The sequence below is a fragment of the Paramormyrops kingsleyae genome, chromosome 15, assembly GCF_048594095.1.
Source record: "Paramormyrops kingsleyae isolate MSU_618 chromosome 15, PKINGS_0.4, whole genome shotgun sequence".
NCBI classification, from domain to species: domain Eukaryota; kingdom Metazoa; phylum Chordata; class Actinopteri; order Osteoglossiformes; family Mormyridae; genus Paramormyrops; species Paramormyrops kingsleyae.
Window position 1 is genome coordinate 26,050,785 of NC_132811.1, and position 22,247 is coordinate 26,073,031.

At 42.3% G+C, this 22,247-nt stretch overlaps 2 protein-coding genes across 8 annotated transcripts in view; one reads left to right on the forward strand and one right to left on the reverse strand.

Annotated features, from left to right (window-relative positions):
* Positions 1–6,501, reverse strand: part of armc9 (armadillo repeat containing 9) — a 40,923-nt gene extending 34,422 nt beyond the window's left edge. For 5 of the 6 annotated variants that reach the window (XM_023819949.2, XM_023819950.2, XM_023819948.2 and 2 more), the window contains exons 1-9: positions 6,327–6,501; positions 5,713–5,821; positions 3,484–3,609; positions 3,218–3,388; positions 2,416–2,571; positions 2,100–2,192; positions 1,352–1,376; positions 699–856; positions 520–618 (exon numbers count right to left, since the gene is read on the reverse strand). In XM_023819949.2, the coding sequence (XP_023675717.2) occupies positions 520–618; positions 699–856; positions 1,352–1,376; positions 2,100–2,192; positions 2,416–2,571; positions 3,218–3,388; positions 3,484–3,609; positions 5,713–5,787 (903 nt within the window). In that variant the 5' untranslated portion in view covers positions 5,788–5,821; positions 6,327–6,501. The remainder of the gene's footprint in view (positions 1–519; positions 619–698; positions 857–1,351; positions 1,377–2,099; positions 2,193–2,415; positions 2,572–3,217; positions 3,389–3,483; positions 3,610–5,712; positions 5,822–6,326) is intronic. The other variant, XM_023819947.2, reaches the window with a different exon arrangement.
* Positions 6,502–6,574: 73 nt separating this feature from the next.
* xxylt1 (xyloside xylosyltransferase 1) overlaps positions 6,575–22,247 on the forward strand; it is a 61,954-nt gene continuing 46,281 nt past the window's right edge. The window contains exons 1-3 of one of the 2 annotated variants that reach the window (XM_023819980.2): positions 6,575–6,867; positions 7,327–7,866; positions 19,755–19,902. In XM_023819980.2, the coding sequence (XP_023675748.2) occupies positions 7,360–7,866; positions 19,755–19,902 (655 nt within the window). In that variant the 5' untranslated portion in view covers positions 6,575–6,867; positions 7,327–7,359. Of the gene's footprint in view, positions 6,868–6,907; positions 7,111–7,326; positions 7,867–19,754; positions 19,903–22,247 lie in introns of those variants that run through there. The other variant, XM_023819981.2, reaches the window with a different exon arrangement.

Genomic DNA, 22,247 nt, shown 5'->3' on the forward strand with positions numbered 1-22,247 from the left:
ACATTACGTTGGTGACCCATCACATACAACAGACTGCCTCTGATTTCATGTTGACACTTGGTGTCATGTAAAACAGGGTACGTTTTCACAAAACCATCCTGTGGAGTCTAATGGGGTGCCACACCCATCAGAATTACAGATCCTTTATCCAGTATGATTTTAGAAAGCACATTGCATATGCCAATTAATCAATATATAAAGTTTCAATGTGTAGTTTCAAAGTTAAATAGAATCTGGACATATTACACTGCCCTTTCAGTTTAGCCATTATCTAAAGATTTTCAGGGCTTGTGATGACTGTGGGGGACTTTATACCTTCCTGCTTATAAACCGCACAGGCACTTAAAGTAGCTTCTTTAAGTTATGCTGATGACCAAGCAATATAGTTTAATAATTCATGACTTCTTTTTGTGCTAACTTCTCACCAGCTGAATAAAATAAATGCATTATTGCGATCGTTTGCAGCTTTTGTGAGCAGCATGGCTGCCCTGTGACAGTAAGCAGAGCCGTGTCACTCACAGTGCCAGGTCTGGTGAAATCCATGCTCTGCACACTGCTCCGCCTCATCTGGCCACTGAAAAGTCGAACGCACACATTCTGCAGGTATTCCGGGGAGATCTGGAAAACAGCATACTCTGACATCTCCGTCCGGGGGGTGGTGTGGACACACCAGAACATCGGCATTCTGAAGTAATTACCATTTTGCCACTGACTGTGGCCTCCAGGGAGTCCACCAGCTCAGCGGTGACGCCAATGAGGTTGTGGTAGTCGGTCTGCATCTTGCCGAACTTCTTCATGTAGCTAGCCGCCCTTCTCTCGGCATCGGCCAGTTGCAGCTGCAGCTGTCGCAGCCCCTCTGCATGCGAAACATATAGTGATGCAGCCGACACAGGTCAGACGTCAAAGAATTCCTGAAAAATCTAGTAACTTGTACTTCTTTAAGATTTTTTTTAATGGGAAATAATTTTAAAATGCTCTACATAAAAGTACTGTTTAGGTAACAATGATATTACATTCACTTATCATCAGTGGCCAACTGGGGACGTCTCCCTGCCACTGCTTGCAAGTGCCCTTTTTGGGGTGTTACACCTCAGAAACTGTCCCTCTTCCATAGCCACAACCAGTAACAATATATGAATTCAAAGATTCTTAGTTAATAATAAGTACCTAAAGCTAAATAACTATTGATACTGCATTTCTGAAAAAGGCTTTGCTTAGTTACTGTATTTACTGTAATATGTCAATAGCAGCCGTGGAGTGAGCGAGCGCATGAGTTATGCGCACGACGGTATGTTTGATGCCAAGTGTCACGCATTCCAGATATGTGCACGTCACTAATGAAATGACTCACCTTTGTTGTCCTTTCCACCTTCCTTCTGAAATTTGATGTTAAAGAAACATCAACTGTTCCCAGGGTAAATATTAAGCAGGTCCTGACCAACAGGAACTGCAGTTGTAATTTCAACACAACCCCACATTATGATGTAAGCAGGTACATCTCAGCCTGCTAACACCAAAAATGTATACCCACCCCCCCATTTTCATATAACATGGGTGAGAAAGTGTTCAGTTTTCAAAGGCAGGATGGATAGTAGAAATTAAATATTTTGCCTTCTGCAGGGATAAGGCTTAGCAAGCTGGGCGAGATACATTATGAGTTGGGTGGTTGTGCGCATACTAATCACCTGTTGAACAGAAGGGTGAAAAGAGGCCTTTTCAGGGCCTCCAAATAAGCGCCTAAGCAACAGCACAGGAGAGAAACTGTATTTCATTTAGTGTGGATCTGAAACAATTATGCCCAATTAGTTTTCTGCTCATTGATTTTTTGGGGGCCAGTTTCTTTCTGTTAAATGGCTTTTTCTACCCTGCATTCACCGAAAGCGCTGGTGTGGAATAGCACTGCAATTAGATTTTAAATAGTTGGCCTTTTCCCAAACCTAGCAAAAGCCTGTATGGATCACCGGCTATTTTGAAAGGATTCGAAACCTAGGCATCATAATAAGCTGGTGCATAATGACCACGTCCTTCATAGAGAATGTACACTCACCTAGTGTCTGTTAATATATGTTATACAGAGGCTCACTGTGGCCAGAGGATACATACAAAGTAAGCAGCCTCGGAGTCCCAGAGGCTCTCAGGGTCACAGACAAAAACTTTTCTAGTTTTCTTTTCAGCTCTGGCATCCAGGACTCCTAAAAAGAATAAAATCAAGCTTAATTCTTACAGCTTTGACAGTATTTAATCAGCATTTACAGTAATTTATATATTTATTTTTGCCTTACAACGGAGTAGAAATTATTCCATAATGTATAGTTTTTTCCCCATTTGCAAGTTGTTGTACAGGGTCATACCATTCATTCTGAGATAACATGAAAATGGAACTTTTTCTGTTCTACTTAAGGCATAAAGAGATACCTGGAAGAGGCCTTTGAATGAAGGATGTGCCATTGGATTGGGCACAAAAGGCAGGGCATAAAAGGGCAGGAATTCGGTGGTCTGGCTTAGCGTCGCTCCTCTGGTCTCCAGGTAGTGCTTGAAGTGTGTGATCCGTTCCTCAAAGTTAACCCTGTCCTGAAGGAACCAACCGGCATCCATAGAGCTTAATAAACGTGCTTTGCATCACAAGTATGTTGTGCATTATATCCACAGGACTAGGATCCAATGGTGTATATGAATCAATAAAACAATAATAACAATTTCAACTACACCATTCTACGGCTCCTGAGTGATCTTAGTGTTGCACTCTTTATTTGGATAGTAGACTTATTAGGTTCTGGATTTGTTTGAAATACATTGCATAGCTTGCATTCCAAAATTGCTTAAACTTTCATTGTAAGTATTCACTGTAAGGTCAGCCTAGATGCATTTACGTCTAGCTGACTCATTGAAAGGTATACGCTTCTGATGTATTATTGGCCTCATTTGTATATCACTTTGTACAAAAACATCTGGTAAGTACAGTACATGTAATCAAAATAAACAGCAATGAAAAAAAAAAATCTTGGTAATTCATGATGAAGTGAAACGCTTTGTTCAGATCACTGGGGACACCTATTGGCAAACTGCTGCTACTTTCATCACCAGTACCATATACATAGAAATCATGTAGGACAACAGCAAAATAAATTACTTTAAAATGACTAATAGTATGTACAAATAATATTTAAGGTGCTCTTATTTTTTAAAGGATCTGATGCAAGGTACAAGAAGCCCTTACGGATCTTCCCAGGGAGTGTTTCAAAGGGAAGATGGCGAAATGGATCTGAATGTAGAACTCCAATTTCTGGGCAACTGGGTCAAAGTCTCGGATGTCGGTGGGAATGTGTGCATTCCAGAGCTCGAAGAAGACCTTCACATCTCCATCATCAAAGGAAGATAAGAAGTCCTGCTGAGGAAGGACAGTAGGGCGATTTTACAGTGCAAAATACTTTTGTCTCCAGCTGTGGGCATAATGTGGATGTGTGTGATCATCCTGGAACATACCTGCACAGCTAACACTTTATCATCTTTCAGAAGGTTCCCTGAAGGTCTTGGAGATGAGTTCCCCTTGATTTTGCACTCTTTCTCAAACAGTTTAAGAGTTTCTTCAAATTCACAAAACATCAGGTACTACAAAACAAATATGCTTGGTCAGTATTTTAAGAATTTAAAAAATTACAAGCAACAAGAACACACAAATTCTTCATAAATAAGAAAACCCACAGGGCAAGAATGACTGATGTGATGCTCCATTTATGCTTTAGCAGTAATATATAAATTTGTCTTATTGATTTATTATTTAAGTCGGTGCATAAGTAAATGTTAATTAAAAATTTCTAAACATTCTTCAGTTCATCTTCTGATTTTTTAAAAAACAATTCCTTATCTGCAAACTACTGTGATCAAATTTTTAAAAAGCAGAAACCTACTGATTTACTTACATCGACAATTAATAAAATGTTTACTTCAATGAAATATAGGCTGCAAATCGTTATGTTCCCATTTTAAACGATTATGATAGATGTCAATTTGTCTGCAAAACTGGTGTCCACCTAGTGCCACCATTATATGATTATAATAAACCAGGCATTAATTTAGGTATCTGATTAATGAGGTAAATCCTTCTTCATTCAGGAATGACAGAAGACATCACTGGATTAACAGAAGGTAAGTTTCACCTCAAGTACTCATAAAAATATTGCTATTTCCCAGCAAACATAAGCAATTATGCAGCTCTTTGGTATGATACAATTTAAATGTTAATTTGAAAACTGTTCCGGAATAGACATCCCACCCAGTGCGGCCCCAGCATTGTGCCGTTTGTCACTAGGCCCCACAACCCTGTATACAAAAGCAGTTAGAATACGTATGGATACGCATTTCAATATTTTATAAATTACATAAACATTTCACTATGATATTGGATTCAATGTTCGCTGAGCTACCACTATGCTAAAATATTAGCCATTTATCTGAAAATAACCACTGCTGTGACAGTCATGTCCTATGGTGTGAAATGAAAAGTGTCACACCAGTGGAAATAGCATCACATTGGTGAATATAGACCCTATTAAAGTTTTTTTTAAATTATGCATTTCGTTTAGGTTTTATGATTAGTTAATTAAGCAAAATATCATTGTTTGTATCTTTACATGGGCAGCACAGTGGCGCAGTGGTTAGCGTTGCTGCGTTACAGCAAGAGGGTCCTGGGTTCGGTCCCCGGGCTGAGCGTAGGACCTTTCTGAGTGGAGTTCACACACTCTCCCTGTGTTTGCGTGAGTTTCTGCCGGTAGCTCCAGTTTCCTCCCACAGTCCAAAAAAAGTGTGAACGATAGGTTGATTGGCAACTCTAAGTTGGCCCTGTAATTGTGTGCCCTGCAGTGTATTAGCGACTGACCAGGGTTGGTTCCTGCCTATGCCCATTGTTCCTGGGAAAGGCTCTGGTCCCCCCTGCAACCCCAGTTGGGATTAAGCGGTTACGGTAATAGATGGATGTATCTTTACAAGTTCATAAATGCACATTTAACAATCAGTGATCATTACTTTTTCATAGGCCTTAGATATCAGGAGAAGAAAAACATGTTGAGGATAGATTGTTAGTCAGAGTGACATCACTGTCACCAGCAATACTTTATGAAAGCAGCAGTGAGAGAAATGGAGAATGTCAAAAAGGAGATACAGGGCTAAGTGACCACTGCGAGTGCCAGTTGTCACTGCGGATTTTAGGAGCACTGCCTTTCATACATTTTATCCTGCTTTTCCATCTTATCTGCATGTCCTGACTGACGAGGGTTGGAGTCTATCCCTGGCATCATATGGCACAACATTGTAATGCACCCTGGATGGGAGGCCCATCCACAACAGGAACATACACAAACACATACAATCATACACCTTGTCAAAATGCAGAGATGCTAACAGTTTTTTATTTTTTTTGTCCAATGGTGCGATATGATGTGGCATGATGAACAAAAGAAATAAATAAGTCTGCCATGCAAATTCCTGAGAAGTGCTGCAAAGAATTGGAGTAATACAATCATTAAACACAAGTAAAAGTTTATAATGTATATCACTGAAAATGACCTAAATGTACATCATTTAACACAAGAATGAAATTCAATTGTAAACTTTTGTTGCTAATGTATAATTAGGACGCACTGATGAAGATTAATCACATTTTCTTGTTTGTATGACAAACCCCGAATCAATTATTATCTTTTGAAATGCACTTACCTCCTTAACCATCCCCAACAAATCCGCTTCATAAGTCAAAACGTCTCCCATGTCAAGTGTCTTTTTGGTATTCATATGAGGATTGCAGTGATCAATAACTACTCCTTGTCTGGAATGAGATGGTATCAGATGTGAAGCGAAACAGACAACCACGGACCACTGAAAGACTCAGACCTCATTCTTAATTTACAGTACAGTACAACTGCTTAAAATTATGCGGAAATTTTACCTAAGGCGGTTTAACTGGAGAGGATTTCTACAGATACACTTTGATTTAATGTAGATAATTCGCCAAATCGTCAAATTAGCCGTTTATTTCTTAAACAAACAAATTCTTACGGTGTATGGCGCCATGAAGAAATTTGACTGAATCTACATCTTACCAACTACATACCTATGTTTATCCGGTTCAAGTTGATATACTTGTATCTAACGTTACCTGCCCGATTTTACAGTAAAATGCAACTTCTATATAACGGCGCATATTTACTGTGGCTCTATCAGCAATATCGTCTGTTAATTAAAATACCTAAGCCTATGTAAACAAATGCACTGCAAAATACAATTAGGCCTCGTTTAAATGCTCCCATGCTTTTTTTTAAGCGCGATCTTACCTTCAAGCTCCAAAAAGTCCGTTTCTGGGCCGATAACAAAACAATCAGTTCCTTAACATAGCAGTAGATATTTGCTCCAGCATTGCAAAGCTAAAAACTGCACGTTATCAGCCATGATGAGCAGTAAAGAGAAGACGCTTTCGCAAACGCCTGGCAACGGACGTCACCACGTCGCTGCGGCGCTCACGGGGGTGTCGCTTGAAATCGAAAGGGGATGGTCATTTTTTTTTTATTTCAGCGGCAGCTGCCTATCCGAGCAGTATGCTTATTAGTGTTATCCGCAGTTGTTAGCGCAGCTCTGATACTTCTCGCTGCATGATACTCGTATGACATAATAGTAAACGGCCGAAAGTGATTGAGAGTGCCATCGGTATTCATAAAACTATACTTTTACAGTAAAACTGCGTTATGGCGTAACTTTAAACATATATCAGTCGGTTGTCGACTATGACGTTATGAATAATTTGATGTTATGAGTCGTATGAGTTGGTAATAGTGATCAATCAAAAATATCCGTATGGACGCCCGCTCGCCAGTCGCGGTATGTTAAAATGCTCTTAAATCAAATAAACGATTCCTTTATATTTCAAGATAGCTATGAGACTGCAATTTAAAGGACTGACTCTGAAGTGCATATTTACGGATCTTATGAAAACGTCTGAGCGGAATTTGGAGGTTTCCGTTAATGCTTAATTCTAAATTACCGAAATAATTTTCTAGGTTCATCTCTAGGATTTTTGTCTGTGTTTGGAGTTCAGATAAGAAATATACCATGTTTATAAAGGTAGTCGATTCTGTGAACTCTATGATCTTCTTAACTAGCTTACTAATACAATGAAACCCTTAGTGCACTACATGTCTTCGAGATGAAATGTGAATTTTATTGACTTTATGACGTCTAGATCAAAAGATGCACGTATTATGCATGAATCTAAACATTTGTAAGAGCCCTACTATACAGGAAAAGACAGCCACAATTCACTCACTGCTTTTGTTTCAGAAACAGGATATCTGGTCTTCCCCATAAAAGGACATGGGCTATCAAAGGATCTTCTGTGACAACATGGTGAGGCTCAGCACTTTCAGGTCCTATCAGATAGTTTTGGTCTTTGGAGCTGCGTTGGCAGTTGTAGCCTTTTACTACTTTGGATCGGAGCAAGAGAACTTCTCTAGCACCACTAAGCGCATTAAGCAAACCCAGACCATCCAAAACAGCAACCGAAATGAGGCCGATCCATCAGCGGATCCTAGGCTAGAGCAGACCAGCAGAAGGACAGCAAGAGAACAGCTAGAAAAAAGAAGGGCCGAAGGAGGTTCTGAGGCTGTTCAGCACTACCATATTCTTATGATGTTTACCAAAGTGGATAAAAGCAAGGCACTCCAGGAGAAATTCGAGATAGCCATGAGATCCATGGTGAAGCATGCTAGGTTCCTTGACAAGGAGATTCTGGTCTTTCATTTTGTGAGTGATGAAGGCAGTAGAGAACTTGGACAGAAGATACTTCCAGAGTTTCTCCAAGATGCATCTTTTCAGAATGAGGTAAGTTCAGTGGTAATACTCTGTCATTATTGGGGTGAGCAGAGGATTCATTTGCTTTTTAATTTGGTAATTGGCTTTTTCTTATTGGCCAGTTGTAATGTTAGGATCATTCCATTTTAATTCAATGTATCGTAACATCTCATGGGCCGAGGCATCACAGGAGTGGCAGGAGATCAGGAGACTTGTTTAAGCATAAAGAACGCCCTTTTATTAAGCCCTTTAAAGGACTAACACACTCAGAGGTCGAACGACAGACAGTAAGGCACACACAAAGTATTTACAATAACACAAACAAGGGGTTATTTACACATTTTCCTGGCATGCTCCACGCTGTTACTGGGCTCCACTATGCAGAGCCATCTCGCAGTGCAACACTGTCCCCCTCTTAGAGATCAGTCGTGCAGGTGACCACCACAGCAAGTCCTCTGCTGCATTCTCCACAAATCACAAAGGACTGGTGGCAGCCGCCGGTGCTGCCTCTCAGGTGATTGCGGACACACTGAGCAGCTGGGGACCACTGGCAGGGCAGGAGGTCCCCCAGGATCTCGGCCCTTCTTTTTTCACAGCTTGGTGGGGAACTGTTGCTGACCGCCAGGCTGTTTCCTCTCCTGGCCCTCTTGCTCCATGACTCGGCTGGCCTTGCGCTAAGGCTGGGCGATATCATATCGATATTATATCGTGCATGCGCAATTATCACCAGGGCTTCAGATGACAGACAAATCATTTCGGCGCTATATGGACATTTATTTACGCCCATAATTTGGTAAGAAGATTAGTAGTATGGCTTAAATATTAATGAGATGTGTTAGGTGATACCCAAAAGTTAGTAATCTGTATGAATGTTTCTTAAATTTGTTTAGCAGAGCACCCCATATAATACTGTTTTGGTATACTACGGTTTGGTATACCTCAGTGCAATATGCACTGAAGTCGCGGTGAAGAACAGCAGCCACCACATCTTTTAAAAGAGGAGATCTTGTGGATAAACAAGGTAAAAAGACATCGGCGGTGTGGTGGTACTTTTTGCAGTTCAAAGTCTGACACATTTATTAAACATAATATGCGGTATTTATACTAATAATGAATTTTGGGTGTCATACAAAGCCTAATTAATATTTTAGCCATACTACTAAACTGCTTAACAAATTGTCGGCGTAAATAAATGTCCGTATAGCACCGAAAAGCTGCCGCATGACCAAATGTTGCGCCTGTCATCTGAAGCCCTGGTGATTATTGCACATGCGCGATGCAGTATTGATATATCGCCCAGCCCTACCTTGCGCAGCCATTCCCATTCCGCCAGCTGTTCCCACAGCCTCTCCTGGCTGCACCTTCCCTGCTTCAGAGACTCGTGCAGCTGCTGTTGGTCCTGCTCACCCTGCTTTCATTGCTTTGCTAGCTCACTATGCTCCTAGGTCAATTGGGCCTGCAAAGTGCAACACCGCTGCTTAATGCCGCCTCCTCTGCCTTGGCCTCATGCTTCCGGTGGTTGTGCTCGCACTTCCAGCTGGCCAGTTCCTTGCTTAGCCACTCCTGATCCTGTTGGGTCTGCTGTTACTGCTATTAAAGCTCACAGCACTCCTGAACTAGCTAGGCCTCCAGCGTATGGCATGCCTCTTCACAACTGAGCCCCAGCCTGCTGCCTCTGTGGGTCACGCTCGCAGCTGGGGTCATGCTGCAGGTCCTCGCGAGCAGACAACCTTTGCTGGCTGATGAGCAAACAGAGTCTCCAGGAACTCCTTCCTTCCCCAGTCACCAATGCTGTCTCAGCTGGGGAACTGGTAGGATGGCAGGAGTTGATTGGGTACGGGGCACTTTGGTAGGACGGGGTGATGTCTCCCTCAGTCCAACATCCCCCGTTCATCTGCTGGCGACTCTGCTGACTCTGCTGACTCAGTGTGCCCGCTGCCCTTTCTCCCCGCAGCACCAGCAGACGTGCTTTTTCTCATAGAGCACATGGTCCCAATGCTCCATGTTGTTACTGGGCTCCACATAGCAGAGCCATCTCGCTGGCAAGACAGTATTTTCAAAAAGGCTTTTGCATTGTTTTTATGAAATTTGCCATGTAAATTGCTCATACCTGCCAGAGCTCAGAAAGGTTTTTGTCTTTTTTAAAAAAGATCCTTTTGAGTAATAAATTTTTACACTGTGGGTAAGAAAACAAATAATAGTTAGAACTAGGTGCTTACCCACTGAAGTTCATGAATTTACTTCCTGATTCTGAGTTCCTGGGCTGCCATTACCAGGAACTTTTGTAGTTCCTGGCTCCTTTTGTGTGTTGCTTTCCCACTGTACAAGAAGAACATGTTTTCTGTATGAGTGACCTGTTCAAATTCATTTAACAACTACATAAATTCAGGAACACAGATCAAGTTGAAATTTAGTGGACATCACCTGAAGGGCAGAGGTGGCAATTTCAGGTCCAGAAATTAAAAATCTAGACCATGATTTACTTTCAACCAACCAGTTGAGCATAAAGAGTCACAGTCACAGAGTACTCAACTTTTTGGTTGAAACAAAATCTTGGTCTGGATTTGTGCTTTCTGGACCTGAAATTTCCACCTGTGCTGAAGGGTCTTATTTATACCTGTCATGAATTTCAGCTGAATAGCATAAATCCATCCATTCATTTTCTGAAACAGCTTATCCTGTTCAGGGTCATGGGGGTCCGGAGCCTATGGGCAATATGGTAACTCCAGTTATCCTCAGCATGATTTGGACTGTGGGAGGAAAGCGGAGTACCTGGAGGAAAACCCACAGCAACACAGGGGAACATGCAAATTCCACACAAGACTCGAACCCAGGTCCCAGGTGACAGTGTTTTTGGGTGGATAGTATTAGGATTTTGCACAAATTTCTTGCAAAAATGCATTTTATATAATTTCTTAGATGAAAATCCATGACATGACCTGCACGGCTCTAGGTGAGTTGGTGTGGAATGACCCTTGTAATTTAATGTGAAACTACGCTGTCAGCCCAAAACTATGGAGGATAAACAAATAAAGACAAATGGAGACGCAAGCAAAAAGGTACTTATTAATGCATTTAATATAACTGAGATAATAACATCTGCTTAATTTTTGCTCCATGGCTTGTATTTCTTTTCTCCATACCTCTGTATTACTTACAAGTTAGTGTCAGGGATGAAAAGGCTCCTCTTAAATGAGGCTTTAGGTACTGTTATTCCTGGGAAAGCTGGGCTTGCTGATGAAATATCAAGATTCCTCAGCCTAACATTGGGAGGCAGATACAGGGTACCCCCCCCCCCCAATTCCTTCAGCTCTGAACAAACACCAAATTTTTTTAAATGCACAATTGGTGGTGCAAGTGCCATTTTTTTAATTCAATGGAATGACCTGTTAGAAAACATGGATCTGTCCATTCTAAATAAAGCATCAAATGTGGTGACCTACTTTTAGCTTCCTTATAGTTAAGAAAACATGTTGAATTGTTACCAGTCATTGCATGGCAGAATATTACATGAAATGTCCACATGGGGGCAGTGTTGGAAAAGGTTGTTTTCCCCCTTTGCTTTAAAACCATTGATGTCTCAGCCACAGGAAAGGATGAAGCTGGATAAACTTTTGCAGCCTTGGGGAGTCTCCAACTAGCGAAGTGCGACACTGAGCTGGGTTCCCTCACTAGCCTGACTTTGAGAGGCAGAAATACATCGTACCCCCCACCCCCAAATTCCCTCAGCTCTAAACCAATGCCATATTTCTTTGAAATCACAAATGGTGGTGCAAAGGCCATTTTTTAAATTAAAATGGAATGACCTGGCCAAATACATACATTACATATTGTAATTGCAACATTTTAAAAATGTTTTGGCTATTTTATGTTATTTATGGAGCATGATCACTGGCCTAAACAATGTTTACTGCTGTACTATATGACTGTCAGCACGAAATAACGTAAGCCAAATTATACACAAGCATATAAATGTTTTTTTTTTTATTTAAACACGCTAAAATGGATTGGACAATCAAAGATTATTTTCTGTTGCCATTCTTAAATTATGCCTTTTAATTACTAAATACAGGGAAAGTAATATTACAGTACAACTTTATAGAAAGACATCTTATTACGAAGACATACAGAAAATTTATTATTTTTTAATTATACACCACTCTTTGTTGCAGTGTAGGTTACATACAAATAATATTGAACATTAACATTTTGTTGCCTTTATTACCCTACTTGACTGCTGTATTACCCTAACAAATATGAAGTGGTAAAAAGCAGCAGTTTGAAATGGTGAGTGTTGGGAGTTCAATGAGCTATGCTGTTAGTTCTTTATGTGGTCAGATGCTTTTTATATAGAATGGCATCTCTCCCAATGGAGCAGTTTGTACCAGTGAAAATCGATACACTTTTCCTAATGATGGAATATGTCTGTTATTGCTACAGAACAGTGCTCAAGAAACATTAAAGCTGGCTGCTAAACTGTGTGCTCTGGACAAGGGTCAGATGGTCATTTGACTAGCAGATGGCAGGTATCTGTCAATCTTCAATAACCACTCATCCAGTACAGAGTAATGTGACCAGATAATCCATGTCAAGGATGACGCTTTGAGCTACTTCAGATTTAACAAACTGCTGTAAAACTGATAGGCTTCTGTGCTTGGCTAAATAGTTCAGCTCTTCCTTGACTGGTTTGTTTCCTTGATTAAAACACTCTTCCAGCTGTTTCACATTAACATTACTGACACATACATGATTATAGAAGACGGACCAATGAACACACTGCAAGAACTCGGTGCTTAAGTGTAATCTGGGTACTTATAATTGAAATGAGTTTACAAATCCTGTTCTAGCTCAAAGTGTCCTCCCTAACCCTAACTCCCTGGATTATCTGGTCATCCTAATAGAGCGTTGTTTGTGGCTTTGGAGAATAACTCAGGAAGCACAGGGGACAGCTTGGACAAGATTCTAGTCCATCACAGGTCTCACACACACACAACAATAGTTTGTGGGAGATTTTGTATGTGGAAGGAAACCTACATGAATACAGAGAGAACGTGTAAACCACGTACCCACATGGGTGGAATCACACCCCATACCCTGAAGGTGTCAGGTTGTGGTGTTGCCCATTGAGCCAAAATGACAGGTAATTAATTAATTAGCTTCTTCTTTAAAATATTGAAAGAACTGAGGTATGTTTCTTACATGACAGAGGATGAAACTGGAAAAAAAATGTTGTTAAATTGTTACCAGTGATCGTGTGGCAAAATATTACATGAAGTGTCCACATGAGGGCAGTGTTGGCTTTGGAAAAATTTGTTTTCCCCCTTTGCTTTAAAACCACTGATGTCTCAGCCACACCTTTTGTAGCCTTGGGGAGTCTCCAACTAGGAAGTGTGACACTGAGCTGGGTTTGCTCCAGTTTTCCCTCACTAGCTGGCCTGATGCTAACCTGTTATTAGTATAACGCAGGATGAAACAAGAACATCTTGTTTCCCAAATGAACCACACAATCGCACATATTTACACGTCAAACAGCTCCTGTTTCCTCTATGCACCGGCTGAGTGTGTCATATGGGAACTGCTTATTACAATGCAGCAATTTGACTCCTGAACCAAACATTGACGGCTGATAGAGGGTACCCACCCCCCAAATTCCCTTAGCTCTAAACCAAGATTCAAGATTCAAGATTCTTTATTTGTCACATACATAGTTATAACAAGTACAACATGCAGTGAAATGAACCCTGACCGATCCAAAGACTGTGCAAAAAGAGAAAGAAAGAGTATAAAAAAAAAGTGCAGATAAGATAATATAAATATAAAGTGCAGACAATAAGAATAAAAAATTAACAAAATATCCAACATATACAAAATACAAAAAAGTGGCAAGTGGTGATGCATAAGGTGATGTGCAAAGTGCAGTGTGCATTGAAGTTGCCTTAAAGAGTGGGAAAAAAATATCATACAGCAGTTTACGTATCTGCTGTATGATATTTGAGAGGTAGTGGTGTCATGTCCTGGTTGAGAAGTCTTACGGCATGAGGATAGAAGCTCCTCCTGAGCCTCTCTGTTTTTGCCGTAATGCTTCTAAAGCGCCTGCCTGATTTCAGCAGCTCAAACAGACTGTTACTGGGGTGAGTCGTGTCTTTGATGATCCTGATTGCTCTGCTCCGGCATCTAATGGTGTATATCTCCTGCAGAGACGGCAGAGCAGATCTGGTGCAGCGCTCTGCTGCCCGAATCACCCTCTGCAGTCCCTTTAAGTCCTGGAAACGGCTATTTCCATACCAGGATGTGATGTTCTGGGTCAGGACATTTTCCACGGCACCGGAGTAGAACGACTTCAGGATCCCAGTAGAGACGCGAAATTTCTTCAGCTGTCTCAGGTGGTAGAGACGCTGTCTTGCCTTGCTGCACTGGCTCCGGATGTGTTCTGTCCATGTCAGGTCCTCAGTGATGCGAACGCCCAGGTACCTGTAACTGCTCACACGCTCCACTGCAGCCCCGTTGATGTAGATGGGGGAGTAGAAGTGCTCCGTCCTCCTGCTGAAGTCCACTACCAGCTCCTTGGTCTTGCTGACGTTTAGTTGGAGGCAGTTCTCCTGGCACCATGATGTCAGGTTATCTACCTCCTCCTTGTAGGCTGCCTCATCGTTGTTGGAGATGAGGCCCAGCACTACTGTGTCGTCAGCAAATTTGACGATGGAGTTGGAGCTGTGTATGGCCTCGCAGTCTCTCGTGTAGAGCGTGTAAAGCAGTGGGCTGAGAACGCATCCTTGAGGTGCACCTGTGTTGAGTGTGATGGAGTTGGAGACGCAGCCACCTACTCTCACCACCTGTGGTCTGCCTGTGAGGAAGTTGTGGATCCAGGCGCACAGGTGGCTGTTCAGACCTAGCACCCGCAGCTTGGTAGACAGTCTGTGAGGGACTATGGTGTTGAACGCTGAGCTGTAGTCAATGAACAACAGTCTTACATAGTTCCCTTGCTTCTTCTCCACGTGGCTGAGGGTGGTGTGCAGGACGTGAGAGATGGCATCATCTGTGGATCGATTGGGACGATAAGCGAACTGGAGTGGGTCTGTGGAGCGTGGGATGGAGGCCATAATATGGTCCTTGATGAGTCTCTCAAAAACCTTCATGACCACCGAACGTAAGTGCAACTGGTCGGTAATCATTGAGGCATGAGGGCTTGCTGTTCTTGGGGACTGGAACAATAGTGGATCTTATGAAGCAGGTTGGGACCATAGACTGAGCCAGAGACTCATTGAAGATGTAAGTGAATACTCTGGTCAGCTGGTTGGCGCAGCAGCGTAGCAGGCGCCCGGAGATGCCGTCAGGTCCAGGATGCCTTCCTGATGTTGCCGCAAGTCGAGCTCTGCAAGGCTGATGACGTCACTGCACTCTGGCAGCAGGCTGGGGCTTTAAACTAGCTGTGGCACCTACTTTGTTAATCAGCTTCTTATCTGTCATGTGACTCATAAATGCATAGGTTAATATGGCCTTTGTCTACGCCTGCCTCATGGTGACACGAGGACAGCAATGGCTGGACTGCAACAGGTAGAACTTCATCTCTGTAGCAGCAGCAGAAAAAACCCTCTTTCAAAGCACCATGTGTTATTAAGTAAAATAAAAACCCATATTTGGTGGTGATTATCACACAAGAGAATAAATATAACTGCATTGTAAGTTTGTAATGTTCAGTTTCACTCATTTCTCAATTTATAGGTATGCACCTGTGTAAAATATACATTTTTTTTGCCTGGCTCCCTTGCTTCTCATTGACCAAGGGTTTTGCTTTGTGGGTCTTCAGTCCTGCTTCTAGGAGCCTGTTATGAATTGCCCTAGCAGTGCACTTCACACCATTTAATGTTTCCCATTCTTTCTGAAGGTCACTTGAGGTCATCCACCAATTTGTGGGGCACTGCCGGATAAGTTGATGGTCATCTCTGGCATTAGAAAGCTACCCTGTACTTGGCTGGTTTTTTGTTATTGCCAGTGTCTCCTGCTTCACCTTGCTTTTGTGTACTGCAGTACTGAAGCTTTGAGCCTGGAAGCAGCCTGCCTTGCAGTGTATCCTTCTGCCAGCAGAACCAGGATTAAACCAGGATTTAAAAATGCAGATTTAAAAAAAATATACAGCAATATTTATTTTTTTCCAGAGCCGTTTGTAAGAAACAGCTGTAGTTGGATGGGATGCTAGTACAGCTCAAATTTGACTGATAATATCTGGACAGTACCTATGTTAGTGTTGTAATGACACTGTCAAGAGTTGTGGTTTTGCAAAACTTCAGGATACATTCATTAAAAATGATTTAAAGAGACTTTGCTTGGTTACAGGATTTTTTGAGTTTTTATTTTGCATTATTAATATGTGCTCTCCTCCTAACATGTGCCTTTGTGTTGTGTTTATTTTAGCTGGCCTTGGACTTGTGGATGTGTAGATGTTCTAGCATCATGATTGTAGAGAGGACATTACACTATGTGCTTTCTTCTAAGATGCATGATGGCTCAGTGCCTGGACTGTGGTCTGACACCTCCAGAACTGTCAGGGTGTGTGTGGGGAATTTGCGAGTTCTTCCCTTGTCCCAGTGAGGGTATCGGCGGTCCAGTGCCTTTAAATTGCCAGTCGTGTGCCTTGTGTGGGGTATGTACCCTCTGATGGTCTGTCATCCTGCCCAGTATGTCCCCCTGCCTCGGACAGGCTCATTGTCATCCAGTATGGGATAAGCTGTTATGGAATATGGACGACTCCGTTCTACTGAATATACAGGGTATAGGATTGAAGCCCAGCACTGAAATGGAGAAAAGTACCTGTGTGTGTGTGTGTGTGTGTGTGTCCGTGTGTCCATAGTGTGATAAAAACAGGTTATGTTATTTTGACTTCGCAGGGACCATTTCCGGTCCCCACAAGGGGAAACTCAATTTTATAAAAAATGTGTGACTGCAGTCAAAAAACTAAAAATGCCAAAAGCCTTCGATTTTGTTTGGCTAGTTATGGCTAAGGTTATGGCTGGGTAGGGGTTAAGGTTGCTATTGTCGGGCTGAGGGGTATGCCCATAGAAATGAATGGAAAGTTCCCAAAAAGATATGAGTACAGGTCTCTCTCTCTTTCTCTTTCTTTGTGTGTGTGTGTGTGTGTGAGAGAGAGAGATAGAGAAAGAGAGAGAGAAAGAAAGGATAAATGTGTGTTTTAATAAATTTAAGTAAAAGATAAAATATGAGTGTGTCTCTAACATAAAGTCAATACATTGTGGCACTAGTTCGACTTTTTCAGGAACTATAAAACTCATATTGCTTTCTTAATGTAACTAAGTTAGCCAGAAGGTGACAGTGCTTGAGTAACTTGTAAACAAAAAGGATCAGGTGACAACTTTGTCATTAAAATGTGCCTTCTGTTACATAATTTTAAACGATTCAATGCATGTTAACTTTGAAATGTACTTCAAAAACACAGAGAGGGTTGGCTATATAAACATTTCCACCATACATGACAGGGAACATTAAGATAAGTATGATTAAGAAAGTTGTGGGAACTAGAGCAGCCAGACAGCAAACATGAAAAACAGGCCTTGTTCTCAGCCCCCAGCTCTGCTACAGACATATCCAAGATTTCACACTAATTAAGATGTTATAAACTGATCTTCCAAATAGTTCAAGTCTGCAGTCTGGGTCGCCAGACTGTGCTCCCACTGTTGAATGCTGGTCTGTGTGAAATTCTGTGGTGTGGCACGTCTCCAAGGTGGCAGGAAGTCTGTTGTGGTTTCTGTCTCTGTTTTATGATTCACTTCCACAGTAATTTTAAAAATAACACCTGTGTAAACCATACTTTTTCCTTTCATTGTTATATTCTCTTGAGGAAAAAAAAGAAGCTGGGTTAAATGGAAATGTATATAAGTATCCAAGCAGTATCGCATGTAAATCAGGTCTGCTCCATGGAGAAGTGAGTACGGGAAAACTCATGTGTGCTATTTGGAAGCAGTAATTTTTCTGCATTATGCAAACAAATATTGGATATCATTTTATTTAGTGTTACTGGTGCCAAGTACCCTTATGAACAATCTTCTGCTCGAACATGGTACTCGTTATGGGCAGATTGTGATTAGCACAGAAGTCTAATAAGAGAGCAGCGCTCGGGTTCAGATCGGGTAGGCCATTCTGACCAATCACACCCCTCCTGGTGTCACTGCCATTACCCATGTGAGCATTAAAGTCCCCCAGTAGGACAATGGAGTCCCCAGAGGGGATGCCTTCCAGCACCCCAGCCAAGGTTTTAAAGAATGCCAGGTACTCTGAACTGATGTTGGGGGCATAAGCACAGACAACAGCCAGAGCCCGTCCCCCGACTCGAAGTCGAAGGGAGGCGACCCTCTCGTTCACTGGGGTAAACGCCCCTCTGCAGGTGGTGGGCCCACAGGAGCTATTTCAAGCTAAAGTGTTGAATTAATTTTATTTCGCTTTATGTTTTGATAGGATTTAACAATGTCTCATTTGAATATCTAACCAGTATGGTATTCTCTTCATCCTCGTGCATTAATTATCATCATCATCATCTGTTTAATAAGATTGACACACGTGTCACAGGACTTCACCCCAGTGAGTGCATTACTGTGGTTTACTAGCAAAATATAACTATCTATAAGATTGCTAAGGACAAGGTGACTCCAGTCTTTCGATTGGTTTCTGGCTGTTATTTGGCTGAAGAGCCCTATTACAGATCTGACACACTCATCCTTGCTTTTATGAGTCTTCAAATGTAGCCTCCACAAGATCAGTCTATCCAGCTATCTGGAACCTGTCTTCGCCCTCCCGCTTGACATGTGAAGTGGATCTGCATGCTTGTTTTCTGACAAACACACATCCATACACTAATTACAGGCACTGAAGGGGTCGTGTTTCGCTGCAGGCCGGCTGAGATGTTAGCTCCCCTCAGTGGTTTCCAAATGCTTTAAGATTTTGACCAGACACTGCTTCTAAATCAGAATATTCTCAGTGGCAAAGGACATGTGCAATGATTGTCTTGCTGTGTTCTCTGATCTTTCTGTGAGGAAGAGTGCCCTCTCATTGTGGCTGAGGCTGCAGAGGTGCAGGCTGTTTCCAACACCTCAGATATACTTGGGGATCTCTGCAAATGGCCACTTAAAATGAACATGTTGTCAAGGAGAGTGACATTTACGCAGGCTGAGAAATATGATGCCTGTATTAATGCAGAGAAAGTGCAACCTATATGGAAAAATTATTCAACTATCAATTATCAAACTGCAGTATATGAAAATTCTATGGAGAAAAGTCAGAGGGCAGATTACGGGGGCCCAGCGGTTAACAGGATTTGTAAAATCGGACGTGGGGGCCAATGTGACATCTTGTTAGTAAGCTCAGCATTTTTAGGTATGCCCCTGATTCTGTATCATTACATTATAACAGCCAGCCCCTGGAGCAATTCGGGTTAAGGGCTTTGCTCAAGCGCTCAGCGGTGACATCATATCAGATCCTGAATGTTAGAGTAAATGAGTAACAGAGAGATGCATTTACGAGGGAGAGGCATAGCGCACACGATCCTTCCTTAGCCTATTCGATTGCATTATGTCAGTGGTTGTTTCTCCATATCACAGTGTCCTTCAGGAATACCCCCTCCAGTCTATGGGCAGCGGGGGTGATTTCCAAAGGGGGGAGGGGGGCATGTGAGAGCCCTGACCCAGCAGTGTGAGAAAGGCGTGCAGCGACCCCACGCGATTTGGGAGCAGGAACATACTCGGACCTCCTGTACTGCTGAGGGGGTGGTAGACCAGGTGTGAAACTCATGCGGAGATTTTGTGTCAGTGATATACAGTATAGGGTCTTTAACTACACCGGAGGTGGACCTTCCATAGAAATCAGCAGATAGTTATGTCCTTACCATGTCCTCACCATGGCTGCCCATGCAGGTGGAGTTCCACGATGTCACCGAGCTGACAGAGAAGCTCTTCCCCATTGTGAAGGCCATGCAGCTGCACTTCAGCGCTGGCTCAGGGGCCTACTACAGCGACGCCATCTTCTTCCTGTCGGTGGCCATGCATCGCATAGTGCCTGAAGGTAAGCCCCACCCCCGAGCTCATGTCATGTGACATTTCCTTACAACTGTGAACAGCCCTAACTGGTAAAAGGGTTCTGCTTTTAAATTACATTAGTGCTTTTACTTACCGCTTCAGCAGAATCCTGATGGTCATTTTAAGGAAGTGTGGGGTGTTTTAGGAAAGCTGAGGCCTGGTGGTCACAGGAGAGGAGGTTCAGCTGTGAGCACCCTGCTTCAAGTTCAGCTCTCACCTCCTGCTTCATGTGCTTCATAAGAGTACCGTAGCTAATAAGCTATGAAAGAGCTCAATTATAAAATTACGAAATCCAAGCCATTGCTATGCTTAGTAATTAAAATGCATTTTAATAATAATGAGCATTTATATTGACATTTACTTTAGTTAGTGGATGCTTTTGTCCAAAGTGATGTGCAAGTGAGGCAAATAGCACGTGCTGTCAAGGTGTCAGCTAGCACAAATACAGCTAGACTGAGCTTCCAATGAATGACCAGGTAGATGTGTAATCAGTGATCAGAAATACAATACAGTGTTTCCCCTAGGTTTACAGCTTTTTGTGGTGGGGGGGGGGGGCAGATGGACACCGACAGGATTCATGGTGTTCATGTGTTTCTTTTAATGACAGCAGTCAATATAACAATTGAACTAAACATCAGAACATTTCTTTTTATGACAATTATTCACAAAGTGTGCAGCTTTTGGTTGACGCGACACATTTTCCGACGCACGCTCTCTGTCCACTGGTGGGAGTGTGCTCACCTGTGTGTGCGCGCACGTGTCTGTGCGCGCGCATCGGGGCAGAACTCCGCCATGTGCCATACAGGGAGCAGAGGAGAATTGTAAACGTGCGACCGTGTAGAGACAAAAATAACAAGCTGTTGTGTAAATAAGATAAATACCATAAGGCTATTTAGTTTGTTTAGGACAATGTCTAGAGCTGTTCTATAGGAAAGGTAGCCTTAAATGACTTCTGTTGTGATCTGGCACTATATAGAAAATTAAATAAAATTAACTTGACCTTCAAGGGGAGGGGGGGGCGGGAGGTGCCGTTGGGGGGAGCGGGGCGGGGCGCCCCCCTAATATAATGGTAGGGGAAACACTGCGATACCTTTCAATAATAGCAAGAACCTAGTAAAACAACTATTTATATCAGCAGAGAGAGTTCAACACCAAGAGCATTCAGGGATAAGCTAGCATAAGCTAGTAGAGGAATTTCTGGAACTGATGGGTCTTCAGGCATTTCTTGAAAGTGAAGAGGGAATCTAATGGGATATGAATGTGGATAAGCAGCTCATAGTACCATCAAAGAACCACATCTGCCAAGTTTCTGGAGTGAGACCTCTCACGTGGTGGAAGGATCTCTAAGCGTTTACTGGCCAGGAGAGATGAGATACAGGTCTTAAGGAACCTCTTGATGGAGATGGGTGACTGTCCATAAAGGCTGTGAAAGGCAGCAAGGTTGAACTTTTTTTTGGTCACATAAGGAAAACACTAAACCAGTGACGCCTGATTCCCTTATAGACCAAACACCTGCACCAGCTGCCTTTCTCTTTTTACATTGTTCTTGAGGTTTAATCCCACAGAGAGACTTTGCTCTAAAAAAGCAACCTAGCTGTTGAACAAAGCACTCTTTAAATTGTGTGTCGCTTGTCTCTATGTTTGACAGTCTGCCAAAAGTCGTACGTGAAATAGGTTTCCTCATAAAACCCTGACTTTGGGTAATAATCTTGTCAAGACCAGGATCTCGTCTTTGCAAAGTCACAAAGGGAGATCAGATGACACAATTGTTCTAACCTCTTGCTACTGTAACACCATTTATACCTCTGCGTTGAGCCTACGCTATGACCTACGCAGGTGACCTACACCGTTGCGAGCATTTATACTTGTGCATCGGTGTGTTTGTGTTGCTCTGCAGTTACACCGCCAAAACACTAGGTGACGCATAGTTTTGGATGTTGCGTTTATTGTCTTCCCACCCTGTGACATATTCAAATGTTAAATCACAGGTTTTGAACAGAAAAAAGCAAAGATCTAACAAAGAATCCATTTTCGAGTCCTGGTTACATTTGTGCTTCTCCAAACTTTCCATAGACAAATTTGGAAAAATGTTGTGCCGCTACAAAGTGACTTTTTATGCATCTTCCCTTCTAAAGTTAGTGTCTATATTTATTTTTTTAGTCTTGTAAAGTACAAATAAACTTAATGGAGGTAAGTGGAATTGGTGCTGTCATGCTGAGTGTTTCGTAGACCTATTGCTATGAAGCCTAGGGTGGGTTATTTAATGCTAGACATAAAATAACGTGTCGGTTTCAGTCAGTGACAGTACACCTGGGATGTGTGCTTTCTTCG